This window comes from Chroicocephalus ridibundus, chromosome 3 (assembly GCF_963924245.1).
Source record: "Chroicocephalus ridibundus chromosome 3, bChrRid1.1, whole genome shotgun sequence".
NCBI classification, from domain to species: Eukaryota; Metazoa; Chordata; class Aves; order Charadriiformes; family Laridae; genus Chroicocephalus; species Chroicocephalus ridibundus.
The window spans coordinates 92,904,010-92,917,623 of NC_086286.1; the positions used below are offsets into that span (position 1 = coordinate 92,904,010).

At 36.6% G+C, this 13,614-nt stretch overlaps 1 protein-coding gene across 2 annotated transcripts in view; it reads left to right on the forward strand.

The window, feature by feature from the left end:
• PHIP (pleckstrin homology domain interacting protein) overlaps positions 1 to 13,614 on the forward strand; it is a 117,299-nt gene that overhangs the window by 7,143 nt on the left and 96,542 nt on the right. For both annotated transcript variants that reach the window (XM_063330130.1, XM_063330131.1), the window contains exons 5-7: positions 3,597 to 3,747; positions 3,847 to 3,945; positions 12,937 to 13,097. In XM_063330130.1, coding sequence (XP_063186200.1) covers positions 3,597 to 3,747; positions 3,847 to 3,945; positions 12,937 to 13,097 — 411 coding nt within the window. The remainder of the gene's footprint in view (positions 1 to 3,596; positions 3,748 to 3,846; positions 3,946 to 12,936; positions 13,098 to 13,614) is intronic.

Below are 13,614 nucleotides of genomic sequence, written 5' to 3' on the forward strand. Positions count from 1 at the left end.
AATAACTGCATTATGTATTACAAATTTAACTAAAGAGTCTAGGTCAAATCATGATTCTGTTGATGCATTCGTTGTGATTCTCCTGCTGAATTATTCTGCAGAGTCATGCAGAATGAAAATATAAGTGCTTAGGCCTATTTCAAAGATAATAAAGATTTGAATGTTAGTCCACATAGCTGTGTAGCTGTGTTTTGTGTGTTCCCATGCTGTTTGTTTGGAATAAGTAAAGTCGGGGGTAGTAGGTAAAGGGTGAAGTTGAAGGTAATTCTGCTGCTTATTTTCTAGGAAATATTGTTTGTGCTAAAGATCTGAAAATTTTGTAGTAGCTAACAGAGTTCTGAATTTTATTACAGTAATGTTTAAGAAATGTTGTTAACTTGTTTTATGTGAAAAGTGTATTTCAACAAAAAGAGAGCTCATTATTACACTTATAAAAGCATATCTCTGGTGCATTGCTGATGGAAGAAAAGAGCAGAATTAGATGTTGCCAGAAAGTGTTACAGGAGGAAAGAAACCAGCTAGAATTTCAGCTAGGTGGGACTGTCAGGGAAAAAAAATCTGTGCTGTTTATATACTGCTTGACATCCCAGTTTTGGCATAAAATTTTAGAATACCTGTTTGTAGAGTCCAGTTTTCACTTTTCATTTAGAGCTGTATGAATTTTAAGTACTTGTACATCTGTGTTTTTTTCCTTTCACTTTTACTTTCTTTTTCTCTAGCAGATTTTACAATGAAATGTATCTTATTTTTTATTATTAAAAGTTTCTTGTGTGTGCTTTAGTCTTATATAGGAAAATGGGAGCCAAATTTGGCTGCGTATAGTTCATGAAATGGTTTTTATAAACTTTCTGGAACTGACAAGTATTTAGATGGCCAGTGTCACTTTTTTTTTTTAAGCCTAGGGCTCACTTAGTATTGTTGAATCAGTTTGTTAATGAGGTGTTAGCAAATGCTGTTCAGTAGCGAACAATGATTATTCAGACAAATGCTGTGCAGAAGCATCACAAAACTACTGCATAACTTGGCATAAATAGCTGTCTTCACAAAAATGGACTTAAATGAGGAAAGACTATAGTGTGGTTGTAAGGTATGTATTAAGGTCTTTATTAGGTATGATTAAGAATAATACAAATAGACCCCCCCTTTTCAAAACATTTGCTTTAAGAACTGCACGAGGAATTGAGCCTACCTAGTTTCTGCTAAAATAAAAAAGTGAACACATGGCTTATGATAAATCATGAGAAGTATGACTCAAGATGTCAGCTAGCTGTAGTTTTGGAATGTGCCAAAGCTGATTTGCTTCATTTACTGTAGATTTTGTGCATTTGTGAGCATGGGTAAAACTGAAGGGTCTTGAGCAGGATAAAATGACAACTGCACTGCATATGTAGTTCTAATATTTGTGATTAAACAAAAAAAATTACTGATAATTAATCCTGCAGATATGAAGTCTGGTTTCAGATAGAATTATACGACGGTCTGTATTTGTCAAGTTTTTGCACTCCTTTTGATAGGAGTGAAGGAGAACAAAAGCTAAGGAAATGGATCAGGGCTGTTGATGGCAGAAACTGTACTTAGCTTTGTCACTACTTAAGGCTATTCTGATATTTTAGGGCTCTCAAGTGTGTATTTTGACTGTTAACTCCTTTAGGTAGGAAAAAACAAGTTTTATTTGCATGTTACTGATAAGAACAATGAATCAGAATAGCAAGTTCTGAATTCAGTTGATTGTTTTTTGCAGCTCTTCTAACAGACCGCCTGTTTGATATTAAATTTAGTTATTTTAAATTAATAGGTCCCTCCAGTCAATTTAACTTTATTAAAAATATATATAATTTCTAATATTCTCTAAAGAAAAGTATTTTTTTAACTTGTGTGAATCTAGTAAGTTATTTAACTTTTAGGCAGTCAAGTTCAGACAGCTTGCGAGGCATTCTACAAATGTAATACAATTCAGAGAAGGAAAGCCCCTCTTTCCTGGAAACAGCTAAACGTTTGCCTGCTGATGGGAAGTAGTGAATGAATTCCTTATTTTGCTTTGCTTGCTGTGCAGCTCTTGCTTTACCTACTAAACTGTCATTACTTCAAACCCGTAAGTTTTTGCTCTTTTATGATTTTCTCCCCCATCCCACCGTGGGGGGAGAGAGTGAGCAGCAGTGGGGAGGTGAGCTGCCTACCAGGGTTAAACCACAACAGGAGCAGAAGAGAAAAGAGGAAATTTCCTCCTTCACTAGAAGGTTGTGTTGTTGTGATGGGAATTCCTGGTGTAAGCAAGGCTTTTCCAGAGCCTTGGTTTCAGACATCAGCACTTCTTATGTTAACAAACTGCTAGACTACATGAAGTGATTACAGTGTGTCAGCAAGATAGGAGCACATTTGATGAAGAATGAGGTATGTTCCTGTTAATTGGGTGTAATACAGAAGCATCGTTCTGCCTAAAATGTCAGTCACAGCTGTCTGTAGTTGCAGAAGATAACAAAACATCACCAGCTTTTACTGCAGTACTCTTTTTTTTTTTTTTTTTTTTTTTTTTTTTTTTATTCTGTGAAGTAAAGCACTGAAGAAGTTTTGTCAGGCTGTATGAAGGATAAAGCTACTACACGCCAAATCCTGTACAACAACTGAAGAAAACTGAGTTTCTATCCTCCCTCTTTATTATTTTAAATTTTCTTTGCTATACTCTAAGCTGACAATAGCTCATGCCTTTTAAAAATGCTATTTCTTAAAAAGCTTTATGTTAACAGGATTTTACTGTTGTCACATACATTTTGAAGCTTTTTTTTCCCTTGTTGTGTAAGATGGTCTTTGATCTAGAATTATAGTAGTTCAAAAGAATGAACCAGTTTTGTCTGGGCAGTCATTAATACTGGTTCATCATAATCAAGCGGTGAGAAGATCTATTGCTGGTAATAGGAACTTGTTTTGGTACTGTGTGGTTGAAAACCATGAGCAGTTACAAAAACTGGTCACGTTCGTAGCCTGATAGAGGACCTCATATACCAATTTTGAAGTTGAATTACCTAAGCCAACATTTTTGTTTAAAAGCTTTAGATGTAAAAAAAAAAAAAAAACAAACCAAAAAAACAACCCAGTGGTGGAGCTTTGACAAGGTCTTGTAACTTAGATGAGCTGAGGCAGAATATTTTTGTGTTGTCTTCTACAAAGCTATGTTACTTATGTGGTATCCAAGAATTCTGTAAATGTTGCTGTTCTTACGGTCTTTGTCTCATCTTTATTTGAGAGTAGCTTAAATTGACTAGACCACTATTTAAATATAATATTGAATGTATATTTTACATTTTTTGCTGTGATTATAAAGGAGCTTGTTAGTTTGTGACCAACTGTGCCTTAAAGTCAAAGTAGTAAATATCAACAGTTCTCTGTACAAAGTAGCATGTGCTGAATAGAAGAATTAATTAGGACCAGCTGGAATGAGTTATTGTACTAAAAGGTCATTATTGGTTTTTCTCCTTAATATACTATGATATTCTTATGAATTTGTGTAACAATCTGGGGGGGGGGGGAGATTAAACCAGTAATTCTTCAAAAATATTATGTTCTTTATCAAATGTTTTGTTTGCTTTTTCATATAATAGGTGAAATACTACAGGCACTTGGCACCTGATCACTTGCTTCAAATATGCCATCGACTTGGACCGCTTCTAGAGCAAGAAATTCCCCAAAGTGTCCCTGGAGTGCAGACGTTATTAGGAGCTGGCAGACAGTCTTTGCTTCGTACAAACAAAAGTATGAGAATTTTTAGAGTTCTTGATATTTCATGCCTTTTCCGTGTTTTCACATGAAAAAATGCTCACCTACATTTTTTGTATAATTCTTTTAAAACAGGTTGCAAACATGTTGTATGGAAGGGATCTGCTCTTGCTGCACTACATTGTGGGAGGCCTCCAGAGTCCCCTGTAAATTATGGCAGTCCACCCAGTATAGGTAAGTCAACTCTATTCTGGCATTGCCATTGTGACACCTGACTCCCAGGGTGATTGATTATTGTGATGATGAAAGCTAAGTAGCAGTTCTGTTTGTATTTGTCCTTGTTTGTGCTGTATACCTTACCTTTAGTATGTTTTTGTTAAGATTTTTTTTTATTTTTTTTAAGATGTAATTTATTTTTATTAAGATGTAATTTACCAGGAAAAAAATGGGTATTGTAAATTCATACACTACCTCTGTTCTGAAGCTAATTTTGTCTTTGAAGTATGAAATAGACTAAAATATATTCCAACAGTGAATACATACAAATAAAACTCTTATTCTTAAAGAGGTAATAAAGCTGTCAGTAGATGAATAATTAATACTATATAAAAACTTAAAACCAGGACAGCATGGCCTGCACCCATCGTTGGGGAGAATAAGTCACATAGACTGGTAATGGTTTTCTTTGGAAAGATTTGAGTGTCTTGTAGAAGTTACTCTTTCTGCTGTGGTCCATTCAGTAATTTTGTATCTGTGCTTTAGTTTACTGTGCTATACCATGAAATGTGCATGTGCTGTCTGTACCATTGAAGAAATGAGAAGCTGGAGGTCAGGGGTATTCTTTTTCTTTCTTCTAGTTAATATTTTTAAACTCTGATATGGTCACTAGAACATGTTCGTTAGCTTTCAACAAGAAGATACTTTTTGAATTGCTAGAAGAATCATGATGCATGATATTTCATGAGATTATTTAAGGAGCATCCTTTTTCTTTTGTCATGGATAGGAAAATGTGCAAAATCACTTGTGTCTTTTCATCTTTCTCTGCTGATATCCAGGGAAGGGGGAACAGCGAAGACCAAATTGCCAGTGTGGATTATACCAAAATGGTAGTTGCAGATAGATGTGTGGTGTTGGCTGACAGTGGGCAGAGAATATCCAATTGATTGGTTCCTGATGAGGTGCAGCTGCTGCAAAGACAAAGGTTTCTGTCTTGGCAAGAAAAAGACAACTGAATATATATTGGTGGAACTAATGAGTAACAGTACAAACACATAGCCAGGTGCTTTTTGGAACAGAGGCATTTTTAAAGTGTTAACTTGCCATTACAATTTTTCAATCTCCTTTTAGAGGCTATTGATAGCCTGGAAGTTTTCCATGAATTGGGAGAGGTGTGTGTATATATCTAGAAATAATTGAGAGCGCCTTATTTGGGCTATTCATCTTATTTCTAACATTGAGGAAACTCAAAATCAAATCCTCAAAATGCATGCCATTACACTTTACCCAGAGAATTATTGTTCTCCTCTAAAAGCTGAAGCAGAAGCATGCCACAGCTAAGAACCTCTTAGAATGAGCACAGCCAATTTTGACTTGGTCAGATGGCAAAGTATTTGTTGTTATAATAGCTCATCCATTTTAAAGCACAAGTTTCATGCTTTTCACGGTGTTCCTGTAGATGCTTGGAATATAGGAAGAGAACATGGTTTTGCAGGGTGTTTAGAGATAAGTTTTCAGTACCTTCTCAGCTAGTATGTGTGTTGGCCAGAGGTGGTTCCCTTAAACCCTCGTGTAGCACCTGCATCCACTCAGTGTGGTTTTGTTTTGAGCTTCTGTTTTGGTGTTCATGTAGAGAGTTGTTTCTGTGTTGTGCTCTGGATGTGGGGGAGAAAATGCTTGTTGCTGAACAGAAGAATTGTGCTTTTGAGTGGCTGTGCATTGGCTTGAAGATTGTAAACTTGGAAAATGTTGGACTAGATGAGCAGCTATTTCTGCAAGGGGGCTGGAGGACTGAACCTTCTAATAGCTAAGATTTCTTCAGTGGTTGCCTTACCTTTTCCTTTACTTGGAAATACATTTTAAAACATGTTGGAGAAATCAGAGTGGAAGAGGACTGTTTTGCATTGTACTGTTACTTGCTCCAAAACTATGTAGTTTTTAAAGGGAAAAAGATCAGTGTATGAAATCCATGGCAGCTGGAGTTTAAAGAAAGTTGTAGAGTTACAGTGGTAGTGGAATTAAATGTTAAGAAAAATAACTTTCAGACTCTTTTTAGGGAAGAACAAGTAAGGCTTTCTAAATAAATGTTATTTTTATTGAACCTTTTGCAGAGCACTGAATATTTGCAAAATTACAGTTATTTCAACATATCCCTTTTCTCATGACCAATAATTTCCTTTTCCAAACATTGAGATAAGTGCTGGTAACTGAATGTTTTTAACTGTGAAGTGTATTTGGATTTTTTTGGTGTCTGGTTCAGAGCTGCACGTGAAAGCATTTGTTTTTGATTTATCCTATCCTATTCTGATCCTCTCAATGAAATCATGAACTGGAATGACACTTGCTTATAAATTGAACTAGAAAATTTTGTTCTGTTTCCTTTAATAACTTCTCAGTTTTCCCCCGGGAAGGCTGTATTTTATGTATTTGCCCAAGAAAAAAAATTGGAATCTATTCTTCAGGCTGTATGAATTTCAGGTGGAGAACACACTAATGGTTGAGGAATAGAGAAGATACTGAAGTCTTTTTATCTTAAGGAAAACTTAATTTGCATTTCACTGGACATACAGAAATATTCATTCGTTTCCTAGCCTGATGAACCAATGCAATTAAGATGCTGATGGGATATTCTTTAGAGTACATTGTGCCAGCTGCCTTTTAGGTAGCTTGTTTATATGCGGTTAAAATGCATCTGTATAAATACGTACTTCTCCGTAAAACTATAGAATATCTGTATAACATAATAAACAAAACTTGAATATGGAATAATCTTTGTCCAGTTGCTATCACTTGTGCAATGTATCTTATAGAAAGTTGCTGAAGTGCTTAATTAAGAGCAAAAATAGCTATGTCATATGCTAATTTGTTTAGTTAAAGGTCCCATCTTGGATCCTGAAACAGAAAAAGAATTCTTTTTCCGTAATTTTCAGGAACGGCTGAAAAAGCGTAAACCAAAGCATAAAGCTTTGAGAGCTTTGAGCTCATAGCTCCTGGGGAAGCTGGTCGCTCAGGTGTCAAGACCTGAATGGGTCTGGCTTCTCATCCCATACAATAAGAATGTTCTTCCTGACCAACAAGTATATCTGCATTTCAAAAATAGTATTACATGGTCTTGCTCAGTAGTCCGCTTCAAGAAAAGTTCTGAGGCATTTTGCACTTATCTCACAGTTTCTTTATTAAATGGTGCTGCTGGTTTGGCTGTAATGAGAATGTGAAGTTCTGAAAGTGGTGTAGATGTCTGTTTCTAGAAATACAGTAAATACATTAGGCCTAAGATCTAACCTAAGAGTCCTTTGTGTCATTACATTATTCTGTTAATTAGAGTAAAAAACTAAAAGAAAAGACAGTCTTGTGTTAAGGAATCTGTGTAAAAGTAACACGTTGTTACACCTGTTTATTCAAGTATAAAGTGAATTATACTTAAGTAAATGACTTCTTGTTATGCAAGAAGAAATGAGCTATAGAAGCGTTATAGTACTTTCGTTAAAATAGAAACTGAATAAATACATAGTGAAAGCAAGTGGGATCCTGCTTTTTCAAATATCTCACCACTTACCTCTCTGAATTAGTACAGATTGACAGTTACTTTCATTGAACAAATAAATATTATATGTAAACTTTTAGATGTATGTAGAATTTCTGTATTTTAACTTTATATTTTCAGAAATGCTCCAGTGGCAGTGTACTTTTACCTTCGTGAAATGCCCAGAGGGAAGTGCTGGCTTGATCAAATTGGTAGCTTAACCACTTTGTTTGTCAATCATCTATAAGCCAGGAGAACTGGAGTGCTGTATAGAGTTTAGAAGTTGAACAGAAAAATGGTGGGAAGACAGAAGTAAATTCAAGCTGCTTTTTTGATATTGGACATCTTTACAGAAGAGGGCTGGGGGTGGGGAGGGCGCGTGGAAACAACCCAAAGTGAGTGCTTGATACCTTTAGTCTTGCTGGCTTGGAGAGTGAAGGGAGGAGTCTATCAGTCTCTTTTTTTTATTGTTATTTTTAACAACTCTGAATGCCTTGGTATTCATTAGAGGCGTGTCTAGCCTCTCAAGTTATGAAACTTGATTCAATATGAGTAAGTTGTTAGTGAAATTTATTCTTTAGGAGTCCTGCCAGGTTTCCCCTTCTGAAAAGGGAACGAAGGTGGGTTCTGTTCTTCAGAACAGAACTTTTATTGATTAAATACAACTCGAGAAAGGAAGAAAATGAAACATAAGTCATAATGATTTTTGTGTGTGCTTTTTAAAATGTAGCTTATACTTGGTACAAAATTAAATTGGGTTTACCACTGACGAGTGGATAAGGCAGATTACTGTCTGCCATCTTTAAAGGTATATTTCACATTCCAGGATAAGGCCATGTAAATAAGGTGATGTAATTGGTCACTTTGATAAGACTAAAATAAGAAAGTCAAGGCAGGGGGGTGGGGGGAATTCGGCATAGCTAATACTGCCATATCTTTCAGATCCCCAAATTTATCTTCCTTTTACCAATTGATGTTTTTCTCTGAGCTGCTGGTTCTATTTTGGGCGGGGAGTGAGTTAGAGAGATTCGAAAACTTTGAAGGCATTCAAGTTGGTGCCTGTTGCATGCCTTTTGAGTGTGAGAAAACCTGCTGTAAACCTGCTATAATCTGACAACTCTTACCACTTTACCTTCATCAGCTTTACATGTATGTTTGATATTAAATTTTTCAAAGGGAAGCCAAACACATAATGTGATCTTCGGTCTTTGAGATGTGTGGTTTTCAGATTAAGGTTGTTGGCAGCAATGAATTATAACAGCAGAAGTGAGACTTTAAAAAACAAAGTTCTATTTTACTAAGTTGGTTTAAGAGCCTAACTCTCCATTCACGGTGTAGGTTCCCGAGACGGCTTTACAAAAAAGGAATTTAAACTCACCTTTAGAGCTTAAGGTTAGAGCCTTTGTTTCCTATGTTTCTCACCCTACCCCACTTTGTTTTTTTCTTTTTTTCATACTTTAGTAAAAGGTCCTGTGCAACTTGTTGTATTTGACCCTGTTTTCAAAGGAGGATTAGACTAGATGATTTCCAGAGGTCCCTTCCAACTTCAACTATTTTGTAATTCTGCAGTAACAATAGTCGAAGTTCTGGCATTAAATCTGGTGAGGGACATGAAGGAGCACAAAACGGGCTTTTACAGGCCTAACAGCATCAGGAGGAACAGTAGGGCTTGCTGCTGAACTGGGTAGGGGACCTAATGACAGAAGACCTGGAGAAACTGAAGTATTCAATGACCTGTTGGCCTTGGAGGAGCCAGACTCTTCTCATTGGTGCCTCTTGATGGGACAGAGGCAATGGACACAAATAGAGGAAGTTCAGTTTAAACATTAGAAAACATCTTATGTTTAAGATGTGGAGGTGATCAAAGCTCTGGCACAGGCTGCCCAGAGAGGTTGCAAAGTCTTCATCCTTGGAGATATTCAAAACCTGACTGGACACAGCCCTGGGTAGCCTGCTGTAGCTGACCCTACTTGAGCGGTGGGGTTGAACTAGGCAGTTTCTAGAGGTTCCTTGCCACCTCAACCGTCCTGTGGTTCTGTGATAGCAGGCCATTTCAGTCTTTGTGGTTGGTCATATTGTGTGAAGATGAGCTCAGTTACCTAAACACTAGGAGCCAATTCATTTTATTTGGAACCAGTTGGTAAACAATTGATAGCAACTTAAATCATAAAGTTTGTGGCAAAGTGTTTTTTACATGTTCAAAACATCAACAATACTCCTGGCTTTCTCAGGCCTTCGTTTCTGCTGATCAGTTAGCTTCATTAGTAAATATGAAGAATCCTGATTTTTTCAAACTGAAATGTCATTTTGAAATAAGTGGTGGATTGTCATCCTGTGTTGCACAGCAACCACGTAGTAACATCTGCTTTTTGTTTGTTTGCTTGTTTTAAATCTTATTTATTATTTTTAAAGTAGGTTCTAATGTGAGACTAGTAGATGGGCTTGTAAAGCTAAGTTAATTTTGATTTCCTTAGTTGGCCAGGCATTGGATGGGAGTTCTTTCTGTGCAGCGTCCACTTCACAGTGCTCTTCCAGCAAGGAGCAGGCACTCTGTTCTGTTGTTTTCTTCTGTCTTCCTTTCAACCGTTCTAACTTCTCTTCATGTTGGTTGATTTCACTGTAAGGCCCAACCAGTGCTCAACTCTTCCTGCGATAAAGTCTCATCCTCTTTCCATGCCTTATTATGTATGGTTTCTGGCTCCCACTGCAGCTGTTTAACTGCTTATACCTTACCACACTCTGTGATGAACACCCTTGTGCATACTGACTCATTTGTTTGTTTGAGGCCAGGCAAAATTTAAGCGAAGACAGAAAACTGCTAATATGGCTAAAACAAGAGAGAGACTAGATTTGCTGTCACAGCAAGCTTCTAAAATTTTTTCCGAAAACAGTTAAAATCAAGCTAAAATAGATTAGAGACCACATAAAGCCTGTCAAGCATTGATGCTAGATACGGGTAACAATCATTATAAAACAAAAGGCCTGTAATTAGCACAAAGGCATTATTGTTATTAACAGTTGGTAGCCTTTCTCACCCTGGCTTGTACCAGAAAAATCAATTTTATTATCTGCTGCAGGAATTTATTTTTGAGAGACAGCTATTTTTAATTTTTACCTGTACTCTGGAGGAAAAAAGCAAATGCTATTGTGCTAACAAAGTGTGCAGGTGACACTTTGGAGTTGTCAGTGTTTGGAGTAAAAAGTGGGAATATGTCAGTTAGAGAAATCAAGCTGGATCACTTGGAAAATTCAGTGAGAGCAAATATAAATGTAGTTAAATGGAAGGCCATATTGAAGAACAATGGTGGGTGTGAGAATTTAGTTTAAAACAAGAAAAAACCAGTTTGGGAAGTCTTTTAAAAATTACATATTTATGGATGGTGTTCAAACCTGCAGGAGATTGATTCTTACCCCCAGTCATGTGCATGCCCCCCCCAACTTGTATGTGCTTGGTAAAAAAATTTCTTCCCATAGAATGTAAGTTCATAATAAAAGTACTTTAAAAGGCTTTTCATAAATTCAGATGTATATTACAGATTACATGCTTATATGAAGTCATTGGTTGTTTTATCCTAAAGATACTGCGTACACTTTCAATTTATTGATAGGCATTTCTGCGGATTAAACTTCTAGTTAAGCTTTTTTCCCTTTTTATGAGCTATGGTTTCATTTGAAGGTGTTGCTAGAAGCTGATTTCCAACAACCTTTTCCATTTTACATTAAAAGCAAACAAAAGGTAACTTCTGAGTAGGTTGAGATTATTGTGTAAGCTCTCTCTATTGTTGTGACAAAGACCTTCCTCGTTCTGTTAGTTAGTGTGAGTTTGGGGTTTTTTTGTTTTTGTTTTTTTTTTTTTTTGGTGTGACTTTTCTGTTTGGGGTTTGTTTTTTTTAAACTGTAGGATGATTTGTCAGAAACCAAAACTAGATTTGTCTTGTGACTGAACTAATCTTGGTTTCCTCCTGCTGTTCTAAAGTAGACTGTTGGCAAGGAGAAGCTTTGTCATACAGCAGATGCAACTGCGTCTTTTTCTTGTATGAGGGGAGAGCGAAGAGGATACAGTAGAGCCTTAAGGCACATTGACTAAAAGTGCCTTGCTCCACAGCTAATGATCCTGCTCCTTTACAAAGCATCTTGAACTAGGAAAACTTCCTTGAATCCTTGGGCTACATAGGCAGTCAACTGAAGTGTTTCAGGGATGTTCTTATGGCCTGAGGCCAGTGGGCTTGGCAGTTGTCCATACCACTAAGTGCTTCTACTTCTTATAGAGGAGCTACAATCCAGTTTGCATATTTAATGTAGTTTGACCTGTGCTGACTCATGAACCGGTGTCTGGTTGGTCTGGGCCAAACCCAAGCGATGCCAGAGGATTGTAGCTGTTCCACGGTTGATGCTGTGGAGTGAGCGTGATTCTGTGCCCGGACCCCCTGCCCTGGTCCTGATCAGTTCACTTGTACAGACGTAGCCTTGGTCACTTACAAAGAATGGCTAACTAGGGGCGTAATGAAAGTATTGGCTACCTCTCTTGGCACTGGTAGATCTCATTTTTCATGTGTGCGTAGTGCTGTGGATGTTGTTGGGTGTTTATGTTTTTACTTTTCATGTATTCCGAAGTCAGAGATCTGAATATGTTACCTGCTTTATCACAATTCTGTAGAATATAAAATCTAATGCCATTGCTATTCATCGATCTAATGATGATATGGGGAACTGCTTGATTAATGTCTATGTATCCATTCATAAAAGCATTATACTCTGTTGCTTTATCATTGCATGAGTAGCAGTTTAAAATTAGTATCACTGAGCTTTATTTTCGTTACTGAAGCTCTCTATTGAAGATTTCCATTTTGAAGATTTCCTGCTCCTGGACCTTCTTAGCTTTTAAACTTGAAAAAAATCCCAAACTCTTTGAATAAGGTTCTGTTAGTCAAAATCAGAATTTTCTGTAAGGTTTTGGTGAATTGATACGTTGATATTTTCTTTGGTGTTTTTTTGTTTGTTCAGCTGTAGTGGGTAGCAATATTTTTAAAAATAAACTGATTGTCTTGCAACATTTGATTGTGTAGACCTCAAAAAACAGGTGGCCTTGGAGAAGGTTTGAATGTTTGCTGATCTTCAGTTAATAGCTGTATGGAAGCTCTTATGTTTGTTAAATTTGAAGTAGTATTCTCCTCTGCAGAAGCTGCCTCAGTCCTAAATTTCTAACACTAGATTATAAAATCAGAAGCATAGGTTTCAGCACTTAAAGTTGAAAGTTGTACTGCATTTTTATGCTCTGCCTTGCAGTTTGTTACTTTTTTGCATGTCTGTATCAGAGGCTGCTTTTGTACGTATTTTCCCTAACTATGGCAAAATGAGAGAATTACTGTAGTAAGCTATGGCAGGTGGTCCAGTGTTGAAATAAACTTTCCACCCTGAAGAAGTACTTTAGTTCATGAACCCAGTATAAATGCTGTCTCTTCTTTTGTCTTTCCCCATTTGGCAGTGGATACCCTGTTTTCAAGAAAACTAAATGGAAAATACAGACTTGAACGCCTTGTTCCAACTGCAGTCTATCAACATATGAAGATGCACAAACGAATTTTAGGACATTTATCTTCTGTATACTGTGTAACTTTTGATCGGACTGGCAGGCGAATATTTACTGTAAGTACAAAATCTTTATTTTTGTAGATACAGGTGTTTTTTTTAAGTACAGATAGCATGTCACCTAATTGGTTTCCAAAATCTGTATGTACTGATGCTGTGTATCAAGAACAGATGAATGCTTTACTACTGTTACTCTCATATATGCTTTTTAATAACCATGCTGGTTTGTGTGTTAAAATAGTTTTGGCATACATGTCTTAAGACTAGATGTGATGATAATTACTGATGTGTGTAGTTCAGTCAGAAAACTCAGGTTATTTTTGGTGGAACTACTCTTTGTAGATTCTTATGCAAAAGCATAAGCAAAAGAATGGATCACCACCACAGAATTTGATTAGAAGGTCAGAGAAGACAATCAATATGGAAATAAAGATTATTTTGACTCTTAACTGTAACTTTTGTTAAATTTAAAGAATGGCTATTAAGTTTAATTGTCTGGTGATACACTTAAATTTGGTACAGCACGCTGATGGTAATGAGAGCTGAAAATTCACATGGTGTGTTGTAACAAATG